This window comes from Orycteropus afer, unplaced genomic scaffold (assembly GCF_000298275.1).
Source record: "Orycteropus afer afer isolate SDZICR_OR568_19922 unplaced genomic scaffold, OryAfe1.0 scaffold00088, whole genome shotgun sequence".
Lineage (NCBI taxonomy): Eukaryota > Metazoa > Chordata > Mammalia > Tubulidentata > Orycteropodidae > Orycteropus > Orycteropus afer.
In genome coordinates this window covers 7,963,581-7,982,844 of record NW_006921675.1, presented here as the reverse complement: position 1 = coordinate 7,982,844, position 19,264 = coordinate 7,963,581, and the positions used below count along the sequence as shown (strand labels likewise).

General features: G+C 48.4%; 1 protein-coding gene across 1 annotated transcript; it reads left to right on the top strand.

Moving 5' to 3' along the window:
- Positions 1-9,290: 9,290 nt before the first annotated feature.
- CCDC177 (coiled-coil domain containing 177) lies at positions 9,291-11,372 on the top strand. Its single transcript, XM_007942325.1, has one exon. It carries the CDS (start codon positions 9,291-9,293, stop codon positions 11,370-11,372), a length of 2,082 nt encoding a protein of 693 aa, XP_007940516.1.
- Positions 11,373-19,264: the final 7,892 nt, after the last annotated feature.

The window sequence follows — 19,264 nt, the reverse complement described above, 5'->3', positions numbered from 1 at the left end:
TTTGGGTCTTGTTACTCCAACTGGCACACAGAGCAAGGACTGTCTTACCGTTCTGGACATTCATACATTTCCTAGCTAAGCTTGATGTTTTTAACAATAACTCTTAAGTGTGTTTTTGGTTGTGTGATTGACTGAAACATTTAGATGGGCTAAAAACAAACCTAACGGCAAATCCCTGACTCTCAAGAGAAACATGGAAAGGGGCCATCATCTGCAGAAATGGAACATGACCCCCCTTTGAATCTTCAAATAGGATGATTGGTCTAAGGCATTATGGAAAGCAACAGGGGACAATGTGTGCAGTTAGGACCATCAAGGAAGAAAGCAAGAAAGGAAACAAGTGGTGGGGAGTAGGCCCATGGGGAATAATAGTTACAATTTCAGAGTAGCATCTTTGAAAATGGAAAGAGCCTAAAGCACTGAGCAGACAGATGACTCACTCCAGAGGCAGATGACCCAGCAAGACAGGCATGTTGTTATTGTTAGGTGCCATCGAGTCTGCTCCAACTCATAGTGAGCGACACTATGTAAAACAGAACGAAACACTGCCCAGTCCTGTGCCAGCCTCACAATCCTTGCTATGCTTGAGCCACTGACCATCTACTTTACCAAGCATGATATCCATCTCCTGGGAATGGTCCCTTCTGACAACATGACCAAAGTAGGTGAGGCGAAGTCTGTTCATTCTCACTTCCAAGGAGCATTGCAGCTGCACTTCCTCTGGGACAGATTTGTTCATTCTCCTGGAAATCCATGGTATTTTCAGTGTTCATCGCCAACACCACAATTTAAAGGCATCAGTTTTATGAAGTGATTGTCATGGCTTGGGATAGGCACACCTTAGTCTTCAAAGTGACATTTTTGTTCCTTAACCCATTAAAGAGGTTATTTTTGCAGCTGATTCGCCCAGTGTAATATGACATTTGATTCCTTGACTGTTCCTTCCACAGGTGTTGACTGTGGATCCAAGTAAAATGAAATCTTTGACAACTTCAATCTTTTCTCCATTTATCGTGATGTTGCTTATTGGTCCAGTTGTGAAGGTTTTTGTTTTCTTTATGTTGAGGTGTAATCCATACTGAAAACTGTAGTTTTTGATCTCCATCAGTAAGAGCTTCAAGTCATTTTCGCTTTTAGCAAGCAAGGCTGTGTCATCTGCATATCGCAGGTCATTAATGAATCTTCCTCCAATCCTGATGCCACATTCTTCTTCATATAGTCCAGCTTCTCAGATTATTTGCTCAGCATACAGACTGCATAAGTATAGTGAAAGGATACAACACTAATGCACACCCTTCCTGATTTCAAACCATGCAGTATCCCCTTGTTCTGTTCAAATGACAGTTCTGTGTACAATTAAATTTTCTGGAATTCCCATTCTTTGCAATGTTATCCATAATTTGTACTAATCCACACAACTTGAGAAATGCTGAGCATGTTCTTCCCTTTTGGTTTTCTAACTCCAGATCTTTGTATATTTCATTATAATACTTTACTTTGTCTTCTGGAGCCACCCTTTGAAATATTCTGTTCAGCTCTTTCATTTAATTTCTTCCATTCCCTTTAGCTACTCTGTATTCAAGAGCAAGTTTCAGAGTCTCTTCTGACATCCATATTTGTCTTTTTAATGACCTTTTGCTTTCTTCATGTCTGATGTTCTTGATGTCATCCCACAACTCATCTGGTCTTCGGTCATTGGTGTGCAATGAGTCAAATCTATTTTTCAGATAGTCTCTAAATTCAGGTGGAATATAATCAAAGTTGTAGTTTGGTTCTTGTGGACTTGTTTTACTTTTCTTCAGCTTCAACTTGAATTTGCATATGAGCAATTAATGGTCCGTTCCATAGTCAGCTCTTGGTTTTGTTTTGACTGATGATATTGAGTTTCTTCATCACCTTTCCACAGATGCAGTGGATCTGATTTCTGTGTATTCCATCTGTGAGTTCCATGTGTATGTTGTTGTTGTTGTTATGTGCCGTTGAGTCGGCCCCGACTCATAGCGACCCCTCCTTGGGTTTCCGAGGCAGTATCACTACGGAAGTAGGATTGCCCAACCTTCCTTCCGAGGAGTGGCTGGTGGGTTTGAACCGCCAGCCGTCTGGTTAGCAGGCAAGTGTCTTAGCCACTATGCTACCAGAGCTCCATGTGTATAGACACCATTTATGTTATTAAAAAAAGATACTTGCTTGTGGAACCTGTGAGCTTAGGACCATGGTCACAAGGGACATCAAGCTCAATTGGCATAGCATACTATGCAAAAACACTGTTCTACATCCTACTTTTTTTTTTTTTAACATCCTACTTTGGTGAGAGGAGCTCTGGTGGCTTAGTGCCTAAGACATTTGACTGCTAACCAGAGCCTGGCAGTTCAAACCCACCAGCCACTCCTCAGAAGGAAGATGGGGCAATCTACTTCCATAATGATACCACCTTGGAAACCCAAGGAGGGGTTGCTATAAGTCAGATCCTACTTGACAGCAGTAAGTTTGGTTTTGGACTCAGGTGAGAAGCAACTGGGGTCTTAAAAGCTTGCAAACGGCCATCTAGATGCAACAATTGGTCTCTCCTCCTCTGGAGCAAAGAAGAATAAAGAAAACCAAAGACACATGGAAACAATTAGTCCAAGGGACTAATGACCCATGCAAACCTCAGCCTATATGACTATGAGACCAGAAGAACTAGATGGTGCCCAGCTACTACTGTCAACCACTCAGAAAGGGATCAGTGCAGGAGATTCTTGATAGAGTGGGAGAACAATATGGAAAAAAACTCAAAATCATTTTTAAAAAAAAAGGGGGGGGACCAGGTTTGCTGGTCTGATAGAGCCTGGTAGAACCCCTGAGACTATGGCGCCTAGCTGCCCTTCAGGTCTGGAATTGAACCCACTCCTGTGGCTTCTAGTCAAACAAAAGACCGACATATAAGGTGAACATTTACATTAGGTAGATACACTCCTTGGAGAGAACAATCATGGGCGCATAGAAGGGCTGTGCATGCACAGGGAGACAGCTCAGGGGGCAGGAATGCATGGAGGGAAGGACACAGTGAAGAGGTAACTATGGGAAGGAAGTGGGAGGGGAGCTGTTGCATGGTGGGAAATTATAGTTGATGTCATGAGACAAAGTGTATGTGAGCTGTGAGCTGCTGTAGGGAAATGAATTTGTTCTGTAAACTTTCACCCAAATCTCTCTCACACACACACATACACACACCTCAAAATCATTAAAACAAACAAACAGGTTTACTAGTCTGATAGAGCCTGGTGAAACCCCCGAAACTATGGCCCCTAGTTACCTTGGGCCTAGAATTGAGCTCACTCCCATAGCTTCCACCCAAATAATAGACAGGGATATAGGATGAACATTTACACCAAGTACATATACACTCCTTAGAGTGATCAATCATGGCAGAACAGAAGGGCAGTATTTGCATAGGAAGATAGCTCATGGGGCAGGAATGCAAAAGAAAGGACACAGGGAAGATGTAACTACAAGGAGAAAGAGGGAAGAGAGCTGTTACATTGTGGGAACTGCAGTTAGTGTCATGAAACAAAATGTGTATAAACTGCTGGATGGAAAATGAATTTGCTCAGTAAACTTTCACCCAAATCACAATTACAAAAAAAAAAAAAAACGGTGTCTGCAATGAATAAGTTGTTGGTCTTGCAAAATTCTATCTCACAATCTCCAGCACCGATTCTATCACCAAGGCTGTACTCTCCAAGTACTTCTGCTTCTTTTTTGTTTCCAGCTTTCACTTTCCAATCACCAACACTTATCGATACATCATGACTGCATGTTCAGTCAATTTCAGACTGCAGGAGTTGGTAAAAATCTTCAATTTCTTCCTCTGTGGCTTTGGTGGTTGGTGTGTAAATTTGAGTAATAGTAATATTAACTTCTTTGTAGACGTATGGATATTATCCTATCACTGACAGCACTGTACTTCAGGGTAGATCTTGAAATGTTCTTTTGGATGATGAATGCAACACCATTTCTCTTCAATTTGTTATTCCTGGCCTAGTAGACCACATGATTGTTGATTCAAAATGACCTCTGTAGGACAGGAGAGGCCATCTGCTCTACATTGTGAAGGTGAATAAGTAAGGAAATCTAAAGGGAATGTTAGACTTAACCCGACGGGGTTTTCCCTCATCTCTAAAAGGGCTGCACCTCATTCTATCCTCCACCATCTGGCATGATACAGAAGTGCCCTTGTTCCTAACTATTACAGCGCACTGGGGGGTGCTGTCCTCTGGGCATTTCATCTGTGAAATGTCTGTGGGTCTTCTCAAAAGAGTGTTTTTTTGCTCAGGAGTCAGACTGGTTTCCAGTCTCTATGCCTCTCTTTCCAATAAGATATCAGACAGTTTTACTGTTATTCATAAAGTTTTTGTTTTCTAAAAAAAAAAAAAAAAATTGTGATTTGGGTGCGTTTTCAGAACAAATTCATTTTTCATTCAACAGTTCGTACACATTTTGTTCCACGACATTGACAGCAATCCCCACAATGTAACAATTCCTCCTTATGGTTACCTTTTCCCTGTGTCCTTCTCTCCTATGCATTCCTGCTCTCTGAGCTATCTTCCTGTGCAAATGCTGCCCTTTGGATCTCCCATGTTGATTGTTCAAAGGAGTGTACCTACCTGGTGTAAATGTTCACCTTGCAAGCCTGTCTATTTGGCTGGAAGCCACGGGAGTAAGTTCAATTCCAGTATTCATAAGGTTTTCAGTGGCCAATTTTTTCAGAAGTGGATGGCTCCATCTTTCTTCCAAGTCTCTTGTAATCTGGAAGCTCCACTGAAACCTGTCCACCAAAGGTGACCCTGCTGGTATTTAAAATACCAGGGGCAGAGCTTCCAGCCTCACAGGAACACACAAGCCACCACAGTACAACAAACAGACGAGTGTTCAGAAAGATGTTTACCTGTGTTTTGTGCACAAAAGCAGCACTGACAATATATAAATAAATAAGCCTGGCTGTGTTCCAATAAAACTTTATTTACAAAAGCAGGCAATGGATTTGACCCATAGGCCATAGCTTGTCAACTCTTGATTTAGCATTTTAGAATGATTATCCTCTGTTCTGCAAATAGGGGGGTTCGGGGGTACAGAAGAGTACAGGATGAGGTGGGTGGTACGGGCTGGGCAAGTGGAATATAAATGGAGATAATAATGTCTATAGTTTATTTCTTGTCCAAATTAAGTGAGCTATTGTAATCAAGGCTCTAATAGTGCTCTTAATAAATTATTATTACTTCTGAGCGTCTATGGGAGGCAAAACAATTGTGCCTAGCTCTTTTAAAGACTGGAAGTTGAGGCTCAGAATGTTAAGAAACCTGCCTCAAGTAACATAACCTTAGATCTTTAGACAGATAGATACATACATATATAGATGCCATTGAGTCCACTCTGACTCATGGTAACCTTATGCACAACAGAACAAAATAATGCCTGGTCTTGCATCCTCTTCACAATTGCTATCAGGTTCCAGCCTACTGTTGTGCTTTGTGTGCTGATCTGTCTCACCTTTATTGGCCCTCTGCTTCACCAAATATGATGTCCTCCTCCACAAATGATCCCTCCTGATGATGTGTCCAAAGCAAGCGAGTTGGACTCTACTTTGTTGTGATCCATGAGGTTTGCTGTGGCTAATTTTTGGGAGCAGACTGCTAGGCCTTTCTTCCTAGTGTGTCTTAGTCTGGTATCTCCACTGAAACCTGTCCATCACAGGTGACCTGCTGGTAACTGAATACCAGGAGCATAGGTTCCAGCATTACAGCAATACACAAGCCACCATGGAATGACAAACTCACTGATTGGCAGTGGAATACAGCCTTGCTGAGCTATAATTTGACTTATCAGTTTGTCTGACTCTTAAGCCCACATTCCTCACCACCATGCCCACTACCACATTCATGATGGGCAGGTGGGTGCTCCTCAACCAGGCTGCTTTCTTTGCTCGACACCATAATGAAGTTAAATTTATCACCCTTGATCTTTAGCAGGCTAGGAATCCCAACCTGAAGGAAACCAGGATTAATCTGGGTGAAACCCATCTTGAAATATCTAAAGCACTCAGAAGATGAGAGAGAAGAGATATCTGTCTACCTCTTACTGACCATGTGAACCTTCCTCTATTGACAGCAATCCTTTGCGGCATTTCTGCATGTCTTGTAAGGGCTCTTAACTCTGCCTAGTTTTCAAGGATGTTTGTACAGCAGTATCCTTCTGGACCTCTGTTACCTCGACACTATGGGCATGTTCTTCTGAAGTGCTTGTAAGGACTTCAGTGAAGCTCTTTTTAGCTTCCACAGACCACACTTTTCTGTCTGTTCTTCTTGTCCCCTTCACGGGCTCCTTTTCTCTCTCTAAACGTCCAGCCCACCTCTGTTATTGCTCCATTTGCCCTCCCTGAGTGACCTCCCTCACACTATTGGTTTTAGGAACCTCTTAAATGGTTGGCCCCCTAAACTCTAGCTCCAATCCAGAGCTTACCCAGCCACCTGCTGAGCAGCTCCACCTCAAACTTGTGACCCCAAAAGAAGCCCATTCTCTCCTGGCCCTCCACATCAACAAATCCTCTCTCCTAGACCCTCTCTCTCAGTGTGTAGCACACCCAAACACCTGTTGCTCCAGGCAGTCATCCCTGAGCTATCCCTTCTCCCCCTCCACATACACCCCCAAGCTACCTCTGAACATCATTTTTTTTTTTAACTCCCTGTTTCAGGGCCTTTACATTCCACCAGGAACCTCTGGGTGATGTCAACAGTAAATATACTTGGCTGCTAACTAACAGGCAGGCAGTTCGAGTCCACCCAGAGGCACCTCAGAAGAAAGGCCTGGCAACCTACTTCCAAAAAGTCAGCCACCAAAAACCCAAGGAGCACAGCTCTACTCTGACACACATGAAGTTCCCATGCATATCTACTCCAAGGCCTTTTCCTCCTACTGTTGTTTCCCATCAGGTCCTAATTCTTTCTGGCTTGGGGAACTGCAATGTTCAGCTAACTGGGCTTCCTGCCTGCCTCAGCCTTCTTAATGCCCCCACCACTTTGTTGGCGGAGTTATGTCTCTAACAGGGATTCAAACCGGTTCACTCCAGTTCGACCCCCTGCTTAGAGTGTGCATTTCCACCTCAGATACACTGAATCAGAACTTATATTTTAACAAGCTCCCCGGATGATTCTTATGTATACTATGATACACGTTAAGTCTTGGTTCCTAAAATATAAACCCAATCATGTTACTTCCCAGCTTAAAGCCCTTCCCTTGCTCCTCACAGCCTGCTGAACAACGTCAAAGTTATCTAACAACATAGTTCATAATACCCTCTAACGTTAAGTCCCAGGCACCCTGAGCTCCTTCCTCCTCTCAAATGCTCGCCAGTCTGTCTCCTCAGACCACTACCACTCAAAATGGAAGAGACATGGGGAGAAGGTGGGATTATAATCATTCAGTGGAACGAACTAGCTTTGCTTTTTTATCGTCTGGAACCAGGAAATCATAAAATGTTGCAGTTACCACTATTCACACATCATCAGCCTGCCTCAAACCCATCTGAGTGTTCTTAGTTTTCTTTTTAAAAATCGTTTTGGATCAGGTGTCATATTTCTACCTGATCATTCCCTATCGTTTCGTTGCTTCTCAGCTTCTCCTGGAGAAAAAAAGCTGAACAATTCCTTCATTACAACCAATAAAGGTACTAAAAGACCAAGGTTTCCAGGCGATAAATACATTTAATTTTTCTCTTCTTTGCCCTCTAACCAAACAAACCGACACCTTGTGTCCACCAGGAGGCGCCAGGGGCGGCGGAAGACCTGCGGTACCTTCACAATTAAGAGAGGCGGGGATGGATGCAGCAGCGATGGACCCCGGCTTCCTTTTTTAAGAATCCAAACGAGGGAAGGCAGCAGAATGGAGTTATTTTAGGGAAGCCTTATCGCACTTCCCCTCCCTCGCGTAGGTAGCGTCTGGGGTGTGTGCACCTCGCTCGCTCGCGGGTCCCATGGAGAGGCTCTGGCGGCGGCTGCAGCGGCAGCTAGGGCTCCTATCGCGGCTGCAACCAGCAGTAACCCGACTCCGCCAGCGCGGGGATTGAAGAGGCGAAGGGGAGAGCGGCGAGCCGCGAACAAAAGCCCTTGGCGCGGGCGGGAGCCCAGAACGTGCGGTAAGTGAACCTGTCCGAAGACCTGGGAGAGACCGGCACTGGTCCGGCGGAGCTCGCTGCACGCCAGGAGACCATCCCGCTGGATGCTGTGGAGGGAGGCGCAAGGCGTCAGGGGGCGGGTGTTCCAGCCCAGACCGAGGGGAAAGATGCCTTCACAACGCATCCACGCTTAGAGGGCATCAAATGCATCTGGGAAGACACAGGCACCTTCTGCAACCCTGCAAACACCCTGGGGGCGGGGGCGGGGCGGCCTGAGCTCTCCGCAAGCCTTGACCCAGAGGCAGGAGGGCTAATCGATCACCCCTCCGGGAAGGGCCTTTCAAGACGGAGGCATTTCTCTTAGTCTTTCCCTCAGGCCGCATTGTGTAGCCCCTGGACCGGGTCCTCGGATCTCCTTTGGTGGCGAGAAACCCGTAACTTCTTCCCTAAACAAACGCGGGTCCTCGCAGCAATGCACTTTGGGGATGCAGAGCCCCCTTCCCTTTTTGCTCCAGCAAAGCCGCAGCCCCAGCTGCCCGCCTAAACTACAAACAGGCTAACCTCCAGGGAATCCTCCCACGCCTCCCTGGCCGGCTGTCGCCCGCACCCTGCTCTTCATTTTAATTTGCAGCAGGAAGGGAATATACCCAGTGGGCCAGACGCCCAGGGGAGCCTCGCAGTCTGGGGTTGAGGGAGATCGAGGCTGTGGGTACTGCTACCCCTACCACCCCCAGCTGGGGTTTTCAGGCCATCGGTATTATGATTTAGGTTCCACCAGGCCCCTGAGCCTAATCCGAAAGCGGATTAGGTTGGGGGTTGGGGTAACTATAAAAACCAAACTCACTGCTGTCACTATAGGGAGGAGTAAAGAAACAAACCAAACTCACTGCCATCAAGTGGGATTCGACTCATAGCGACCCCTCCTTGGGTTTCCGAGGCAGTATCACTACGGAAGTAGGATTGCCCAACCTTCCTTCCGAGGAGTGGCTGGTGGGTTTGAACCGCCAGCCTTCTGGTTAGCAGTCAAATGTCTTAGTCACTACACCACCAGAGACTTTCCAGGAAGGGTAAACTGCTCTCAAATACATTGTTCCGTGTCCTTCCCTTGTCATCTGCAGAGACTCCACGAACCGGCTTAGCCATGGTGGACCCCGTTCCTGAAGAGAAGACGGAAGCAGAGCTCGGAGACTCAGGAGGAGACGGAGCCGCTGCGTCGGTGCCCCCTGACGCCCAGGGCGCCCAGGAGCCTGCGGCCTCCTCGGCCTCAGCGGCGGTGCCCCGCAAGGCAGACGTCCCATGCGTGGCAGAAGGCGGGCGGCGGGAGCAATCTCCGCTGTTGCACCTCGACCTATTCAACTTCGACTGTCCGGAGGCCGAGGGCAGCCGCTACGTGCTGACCAGTCCTCGCTCCCTAGAGGCTTGTGCCCGGTGTGCCGTCAAGCCGGTGGAGCTGCTTCCACGGGCCTTGGCCGACCTGGTGCGAGAAGCCCCGGGCCACTCCATGCGCGTGGCCACAGGCCTCTACGAGGCGTATGAGGCGGAGCGGCGCGCCAAGCTGCAGCAGTGCCGTGCGGAGCGCGAGCGCATCGTGCGTGAGGAGAAGCGGCGTCTCTTCACGCCGCTGGGCGCGGCCCCGAGCGCGGCCCCGAGCGCGGGCAGCAGCAGCAGCTGCAGCAGCGCCAGCCTTCCGGCCTCTCCCGCGCCCCGCGCGGCCCGAAAAGCCTCTCCCAGCCTCTCCCCGGCCAGGACCCAACCTCCGCCCGCGGGCTCGCGGACAGGTAGGAAAAGCCACTCGCTGGATTCGCTATCTCGCCGACGCGAGGGCGCCCTCAGCTCCGAATCCGGCGCGTCGTCGTCATCTTTCAGCGGAGAGAGCCTGCGGGAACTGCGCTGGCCGCCGCGACCCTCGGCCAGGCATAGCTACCCGGCGGGGTCGGCGTCCTCCGCTCCCAACCCTCTGGGCCGTCCCTCCGCCCTGGCCTTGGTTCCAATCACCGGCCGCAGCTTCAGCCTGGGCGACTTGAGCCACTCGCCGCAGACGGCCCAGCACGTGGAGCGCATCGTGCGGCAAGTGCGTGCCGAGCGGGGCCTACGCGGGGTGCCCGAGCGTGACCGGAAGATCGCTGCGCTCATGCTGGCGCGGTACCAGGAGGAGCGCCTGTTGCTGGAGCAGCGCGTCGCAGCCCACGGTCAGTGGGAGCAGCAGCGCGTGCGCGCAGAGCAGCGGCGCGAGAACGAGGAGCGCGAGAAACAGCGCTCCTTGGAGTTGGGTCGCCGGGCCTGGGCTGCGCAGGTGGAGGAGCGGCGGGGTCGCCGGGGCCGCGAGGAGCGTGAGGCGGCACGGCGGCGGCAGCGACAGTGCGAGCGCAGCGAGGAGCGGCGGCGGGAGCTAGCCGAGCAACAGGGCCTGCTGCGGCGGGAGCGGGCGGATCGCGCGGCCCGGGAAGACCGGCTTCGTAAGCTGCAGCAGGAGCAGAACCTGAAGAAGCGGGAAGAGGGCCTGCAAGAGGGGCGCGAGCGGGCGGAGCAGGTCCGCAGGGAGCGCGCCCAGCGGGCAGCCCGCACCAAGCAGCGGCAGGAGGACCAGCTGCAGCGGGAGAAACGGGAGCTAAGCCGGGCTGAGCGTGCGCGCCACGAGGCGCTGCTGCAGTGCCGGGCCCAACAGGAGAACAAGGAGCGGGAGGGCCTGCGGAGCTCCCTGGCGGCCAGCTTGGGCCGCGCACAGGAGAACTATGAGCAGTTGGTGGAGCAGCGCACCCGGGAACTGCGGGAGCGGGCACGCCGGGAGGAACTGCAGAGCCGGCGGGCCAAAGAAGCGGCCGAGCGCAAAGAGAGGGAGCACCAGGCCCACCTGGAGGCTCTGGCCCGGGCCGGAGAGCGGCGGCTGCAGCACGCGGCGCAGGCGGCCGAAGAGGCGGTTCAACAGAAAGCGAGGCGCGTGGTCCAGAGCCGGCTGGAGAAGGAGCGGGCCCAGCGCGCCAACAAGGAGAAGGTGGACAGGGACGAAGACTGCCGCCGGCGGGAGCTGCTCCAGGCTATCGGGCGTAAGCTGGAGCGCAGCGAGCAGCTCTCGCGGGAGCGGCGCAGCGCACTGGAGAGCGCCCGCTCCACCGCCCGCGCCTCCTTCCACGTTCGCGAGAAGGTACGGGAGGAGACCAACACGCGCTCCTTCGACCGGATGGTGCGGGAGGCCCAGCTACACGCTAGCCTGGACCGCAAATGATGGCCGCCCTGTGGCAGGCCGACTGTCGCTCACAGCCCTGTTGGGCCTTCCTTGGCCCTGCTGACCAAATTGTGGGAGTTCCCAACCCAGTCACAGCACAAGGCCTCTTCCGGCTTCTGACCAATGAGGCAAAGAGAAGACTGACAGGTGGGACCTCTCCGTCCACTCCGTTTTTAAAAACTTGATTCGTTTGGAGATGAAATAGCACAATCTTTGACCACTTTCGCAGTTGACAGCTCTTGCTCCAGCCCGTGCAAAGCCTCCCTTTGTCTTTCGCGTTGGAGCAAGTAGAAGCTGGGAGAAAGGGGCCTGGTCGTCTGAGGGGAGGGCCTTCAAAGAGCGTGCACGCAGGTGGTTGCTCTCAGCCCTTCTGCTGCAGTCGCCCTGGCACCTTCCAGACACTGATGTCTGAGCCAACTGTGGTTGTGCGGTGGAGGAGGCCTCCTCTCGGCTCACCTCCGTCTTTGAAAACACAGCAAGTTGCACAAAGCTTGGAAACCTCCCAGAAAAGCACAGATCTTTGAAGGTGTCAGGCCACACCTAAGTGATCCAGAAAACTGTCGATTTTTGTATGCTTGACTTTAAATTGGACAAGCAAATTCTTGTCTTAGTTCTGATAGTGTTTCAGTTGAGCCCCCTAGGTTTTCTAGTTAGACAATCATCTGCAAATAATCAAATTGTGTGTTTTCTCTTTCCCCTTATTCTCCCAAGTGGCACAAGAAATCTGTTGGTTTCATGATGCCGTTTAGCTTTAGGGAAGCCCTCACCCCTGGGAGAGGCAGGATTCCTTAGGCAGCAGTGTTCCACCCGGTTAAGCTTTCTGGTAGGGTGGTTTCAGGCAAGGGGGTGTCTGATGCCCACCTCCCATTGTGGGATCCAAGGAGCTGCATTACTCCTAGGCAGACAGCAGACCTGCCTTAAGAACAAGAGTTACCTTATGTGCCTGCCCAGGCCGTTCCTGCCTAAATCCCCAGCCCTGGATGTAGTCCCTAAGGGGTGGGCCCCAGAGAGTTTGGGATGTTGGATTCCCTCTGTGAAGGAATCCTCACAACTGCTCTGAGGGCAATTAGGGTGCCCTTGGCTGCATTACTGTGGTAGCTGAAAACTGGAATTGCCTCTTTGGTGTTGAGAATTGTGCTGGTGTTATTTGTGTAGCTCTACCTCCTTCCCCCTCACAGGAGGAAAAAGAGTTTCCCCTTGAATTCCCTCTCATTCATGGTTCCCTCTCACCCACGACTTGAAGTATTTAATCAGTTCTCGGTGCCTCACCTTTCTCATCCCCCAGATGGGGCTGGCCATCAGTCCTCCTGTCCTAGTACCTCAAGTTCTCCCGGATCCAAAGGGCCACCTCAGTATTATTTGTTGGTCTTCTGTGTGCCTTTCTTGACCTGAAGTTGGGAGGTAGGAGGGCTGCTGTTGGTCTAGTTTGTTTGTTAATGGGAATGGGGATTCCTGGCACTGGAAGGGGCAGTGCACATCATGAACAGATGGTCATTAGCCTCTGGGCAAAAATACTTCCAAGACCAGGTCATTCCCTGATCCAAAAGGTCATGTTCAGTTGTCATGAGAAAACTGTAATCCTTAGAATGCTTCCTTTCTAAGAAGTCGAAACAACCCCTCACCATAGCCACCCATTGACTCTGCCTTCTTTGGGAAGGTAGGAAGCGTCACTTTTTGCATTAAATATGATCAAGAAATTAAGTTACCAAAAAAAGAAGGAATCAGGGTAGAGAACATTAGGCCTATTTCATGTATATTCTGGGCAGTATTGTCCCTAAAATGTCTGCCTGTTGCACACACACACACATTCCCTCACCCCTATCACATGCCAGCAGGTGCAGAGCAATAGTGTGTATGATGTTGTTGTTGTAGAGTAGTACTTAGGTATTGAAGATGTCGAACCAGGAAAAGAGCTGTGCCAAGGTTTATCTCTTCAGTGGCTGGAATTTCATCCTCCCACTTTCTTGTCAATAACTGAATTGTCAGTAAGTTGTAATGATTGGCATTGTCTGTGAGTCAGACATTTAACCAAAGGGTTAATGTGATTCTAATTATTAGCTTGTGGTTCCAGATTTGCTAACCCATCCATGAATTGTCGAGTCATTTCCGACTCATAGCCACTTACAGGACCAAGTAGAACTGGCTTCACAGGGTTTCCAAGGCTGTAAATCTTTATGGAAGCAGACTGCCTCATCTTTCTCCCATGGAGCAGTTGGTGGGTTTAAACTGCAGCTTTTTTATTAGCAGCCAAATGCTTTAACCACTGTGCCACCCCATCTCCTTCAGATTTGCTAAAGGACTTTTGAAATCTTGATGGAAAAATCTACCGTAAAATGATTTCCAAAAGATGTGCATTTATTTGACGAGGAGACAGTCCACTTTTTTTGATAAGGCACTGAGTGGTACATAGCTCTTAACAGACCCTTTCCCCAGTTTCTTTTCTGACTTGCTAAGTCACCTTAAGTAGATCCACCTCTGTGAGTTTCCCACCTGTGGGATGAGGATCGTGATTGCTTCCTTGCAGTGGTCCCACACAAACACTGAGGATGAATCAAAATCTTAGTGGTGCTCCCAAGTCTATGACTCTGGAACTGCAGGTGTAATCACTATAAACAGAAAGGGTCATGTGACTGTACTATGCCTGGAGAGTGGAAGTAGCGTTCTGACCTAATCCGAAAACGAAACCACTGCCATCAAGTTGATGCTGACTCATAGCGACCCTGCAGAACAAAGTAGAACTGTTCCATAGAATTTCCAAGGCTATAAATCTTTATGGAAGCAGACTGCCATTTCTCCCTCCTGTGGAATGGCTCATGGGTTCAAACCACCAGCCTTTCAGTTTGCAGCTGAGCGCTTTAACCACTGTATCACTAGGGATCCTTTGTCATGACCTAGTGGAGGTCAAAGTGTAAGGTGTTACAGAGGCTCAAGTCTGCCCCTAGAGATAAACACTATGTAAAGGCAAAAACTTTTGGATTAACAAAGTGTCCAGTATAGCTAAGTAGAGGTAAAGCAAATACATGCCGAACTTAATGGTGAAGACCTGACCCTCCAAATTCCACAATGTCCAGCTCTGTATTCTGGATAAGCGACCATGTTGCTTTTTGAGGAAGAACAATTGCCAGAACGCTTTGTGGGCTTTAATTTCTATTCTTTTTTGTGAAGCAGTGCCAGAGAGGAGAAATTGTTTCTTGTTCTGAAACAACACAAGATAAGATGGAGGGGTGGGGCTGGGTGGGAAACAGCTTGCTTCTCTCGATGTGAAAATTCGAACATGTGCCCAGAATTTGCCTCAGAGCACTGTGTTAGAAGTTTTCTTGCCATCCTGGAGATTGCAGCCTAGAAGTGACCACAGACCGTCACGCCAACCCTCTTGAGAAACCCTTTGCTCAGAAAAGAAAGAATGTGAAGTAGGATGAGGAGAGGCGTGGGAAGGGTTGGAAGAAGCTTTTGTTTGGTGTGTTACCAGGGAAACAAGCAGGACAAAACCACTTCAGATGGAATCATCAGTGAAGCTAGCCCAGGGCCCTGCTCAGGCAGTAACCAATGCCTTCACCTTAGGAAGATGGGGGTTCCTTTGGAAGCACTAAGAGTGAGTCTTCAATGGGAGCAGTAACCAGGAACTTCCAAAAATGAAGAGTCTGGAGAATTAACATATATTAAGGTGTGATTTATGCTCATTTGTCTACCATTCATCATTTTCTCTTCTTAAAAAAGACAGTCGGAACAGAGGTGAATCTACCTAAGTGGCTATATTAAATTTACCATTGAATGTCCAGTAGCCCATGAGTTAAGGCCTCACGTATACTTCTTGTTGTTAGGTGCCATCGAGTCAGACCCGACTCATAGCGACCCCTCCATGGGTTGCCAAGGCAGTATCAGTACGGAAGTAGATTGCCCCCTCTTCCTTCCAAGGAGTGGCTGGTGGGTTTGAACCGCCAGCCTTCTGGTTAGCAGTCAAGTGCCTTAGGCACTACACTACCAGAGCTCCTTCACATACACTAAGCACATAAATACTGAATGGAGAGAGGTATTAAGGTATGGATGCATGATGAACAAACAAATGATGGGTGACCAGAGAAAATCTGTACCAAATAGAGTCAGTGGGCCAGTCTCCATCCATTCAACACAAGTTTATTGAGCACCAGTTATATACCAGGGATGGTTCTCTGTGTTGGGGAGGTAGAGTCTGATCACTGGGCCTGGGGCTCACTTATGATACAATGTCATGAGCAGACTCTTTGATTTCCCCATTGAGCTTAACTACTTCCTACCCCAGTATCCACCCACAGGCTAACCTAATGGTCCCTCAAAGCACTGACTTCAAGCTTTTTCATTTGCCTGGAGACAATCCATCCACCAACCCAGTCATCATCTAGCCATTTTTGCTTTTGTCCCTTCGGAGGAGACTTGATTAATCAGTTCAAATTTGTGAGGCCATGCACTTAATCAATTTTAAGTTACAGTAAAAAAAGAGATGTTAAATCATTGTCAAGGGCAATGCCAGTTGTACCTTTCAAAGATGCAGCATAAGGATCGTGGATCTATACAGCTGATCCTCAAGCCCTGTGGAACCCCATGTCCCCACAAGGGAATAAGCGCCATCATTTCATTGTTGTTGCAGAAGCAAGAAAGTCAGTGTATCAGAAAGATTTCCAGTATAAAAGTCCCAAAGAAAAGCAACGGTCAATACTGAATTAATGAGAATTTGGGTGAATCAGAATATCCTGCTTCCTAGCCCTTCCAGGTAGTTGATGTGACCCATATAGTGATATGACCACATCCCTACCCTGCATGACCTAGGGAAACATTTGGCAGAGGACCATAAGACTGGCACTTCTTGGCCCAGCCTAGAAAGGGGCTTTCAGGGACCCAGCAGATACCTCTCAGCTCTAGAAATGGTTGTGAGGTCCCTTATTTGGCTTCAGATGTCTGACGTGTCAGCCCCTGCAGTATTATACCTGTATTATACCACCCCACCTCCAGCTGAAAACAAAAGCACAGCCCTTCACTACTATCCTTGGTACTGCTTTGGCTTCAGACAGTTCAGGGCCAGAACAGGTGCTAGGGTAGGGTGGTTGCCTTCTGAGGAGCACTAGTAACATCACTGATTGTAGTGTGGCTACTTCCCAGTTCATCAGTGACAGTCATATCCCAACATGAGCACAAAGACCTAGTCCAAAGTGATTTTGAAATGAACTATCATTTTAAAGTGTTCATGCCTTTCTTCCTCTCCACTAATGCAACATTGATGACATGTTTTTGTGTCACACACTTGTACAATTCATGGACTGTTGGATGAACCATATCTACTCCTGTGTTTCCACACAAGCACATTTCTGATCCCAGCATTAGCGTTCTTGCAGCAGACAGAACCTGTAGCTATCTTATTCTTCCAGGAAATGGTAGCTCTCACATAACTGAGATGCCCCTCAGTGGAGATCTATTGCTTTCACCTGCCTCCAGCTGCAAGGCTGCTCCAGGCACTGGCTTGTAAGCATGGCATTCTTACTTCCCAAATCCACCACTGGGCCACCTGGCTGACAAAGGATTTTGATGCCATCATTACCCTCCTTCCCCCTACTCAGTGTTAGAGATTGAATTGGGATGCCAAAATGTTGACATTCAGAGAAATCTCAGTGGGGCAGAATAACTGACATTCAGGTAGCTCTGAAAATCCAGTCCATGCGGTTACCATACATGCAAGGCAAAGAGTTTGGCAAAGGAGCAGTGTCTTGTCTTCTTCAAACTATTACATACTCTTCTATGTGCCCCCTCCTGTTCATCTGTAAACTGGGGACAATAGATCCTACTTGGTAGTTAACAGCTAACTCATTGTTAAATGAGTTTGTCTAGAAAGCATTTAGCATAGTTCTTGGCAAATAGCGTTTAATTCATGGCTACTGTTATTCTGAATTTGGACAGATGGTAAAGCAAAGAATGGATGGGAAGGTTGAACTTAAGCCAGGTACTGAGGAAGCCCCAGCTGGACTGGTTAAGGTCAGGCTTTGATAGCAGCCCTTTGTGGGTTATCTGTATACCTTATTGTGTGTTACTCTCCAGAAGGAAAGAGCTCTGGAATAACTGTTCATCACGTAATGTGTAGTGGTCTTGGGGCTGGGGGTGGATTTATCTTGTTTACCAAATTTTTTTTGCAATAAAACTGACACCCAATGATAATTCTGAAACTTTTATTTTAAGACTTTATAATTGATGACTAAAATAATAGAATGCTTTAAAAGTTAAGTCTTTGTTGTAGAAAGAGGGTGTGCTTCTGTCCTCATGAGACCCAAATTCCATAATAGCATCTTTGGCAGAACCAATTATAAGTTGCAGGAGAGCCACTGTTCTCAGAGGCCCTGTTACCTCAGGATGTGGCCATATCTGGCAAGGATGCCAGGACAGGCTATGACCACATGGGAAAGAGGCTGAGGGTCTGGGACAAGCCTTCCCTGGGGGAGTGTGCTAATGGGTTCAAAGTAGGAGCAGATGTGGGAGCAAGAATGGCTTTTAATCCATTCTACTCTCTCCCCTGACTCGTTATTAGACATCAGGAAATAGAATTTGGATGCCAAAATGTTGACATTTAGGGAAATCTCAATAGGGTAGCCCTGGTACTGCCCTGGTGCATTCTCAGCAAATGCCCTGATCTCTTTTCTTGGCCCCCTGGCCCTGCAGGCAGCTGCATGGAGGCTAGCTGCAGCATGGGGTTTGCAGAAGCCCATTTTCCCCTCTGGATGTAGCTCGATGCACAGAGGCTGTCACTGTGCACAGCGAAGTGAGGACCAAGTTGCCAGGAGCTCTGCTGCTTCGTCACTTTTCTTCTGCTTTGAGGGAGGCCCCAGCAGACTTCAGATGTTTCCTGAGTCCATAGAAAAGTAGTGGAGGAGGCAAAGTATGCCTCCCAGAAGCATCTGCTTATTGAAAAAGAGCGTGCAGGGTGAGCAAAAGGCAAAGCAGAAGGGAACAATTTGCTGAAACTGGGACAGCAGGGTAATCAAAGGCGTATTGAGCACTTACACAGTGCCTGTGACTGGCTTAAGCACTTAATCCTCACAGATTTCCCTATAAGATAGGCCCTATTATCATATTTTACAGATGTTAAAATTGAGGTGCTGAGTTTATGTGACCTGCCCAAGGTCACACAGCTAGTATTGGGCAGAGCTGGGCTTAGGCTCAATTAGTCTGGCTGTACAGCAAATGCTTTTAACTAGCATGTTCTGTTGCTTCTTAGCAATCAGTGGGAAAGATATTTTTAACAAAAGGGCCCTCCTGGAGCCTCTCCTTGCCAGCCATTTGAATCACTGCCCACTCTGCCCATGTGTAAGGTCGCTGGGAAGAAAACTAAGAACTCATGTAGACTGAGTCACCCTGGCGCTGGTGGTGGCTGTGAGGCTCACTGCATAGAGAAAAGATGAGAGCTCATTGTGCTGATCCTAACGCTCACCACATCTAGGATGGTACATGCTCTACAGCAGGGGTTTACAAAGGATGGCCCTGGCCAGTAGTGTCAGCATCAGAAATTCTGGGAGCGGGACTCTGCAGTCTGTGTTTAACAAGCCCTCTAGGGGATTCTGATGTGGATTTAAGTTTGAGAACCACGGATCCAGAACTTTTCCAATTTAATACCCACTAGTCACATAACTAAAAAAAAAACCCAAACTCATTGCCATTGAGTCGATTCCAACTCATAGCAACCCCCATTGGGTTTCCAAGATTGTAAATCTTTTTCTTTTTTAACCTTTCTTTTCTGCATTTTTTTAAAATTGTGATTTGGGTGAAGATTTACAGAGCAAATTCAGTTTCCATACAGCAGTTTACATATACTTTGTCTCATGACATTGACCACAGTTTACCACAATGCAACAGCTCCCCTCCCACTTCCTCCCCAT

Coding starts and splice junctions, on each gene's coding strand:
- CCDC177 (XM_007942325.1), top strand. CDS start 9,291: ATGGTGGACCCCGTTCCTGAAGAGAAGACGGAAGCAGAGCTCGGAGAC.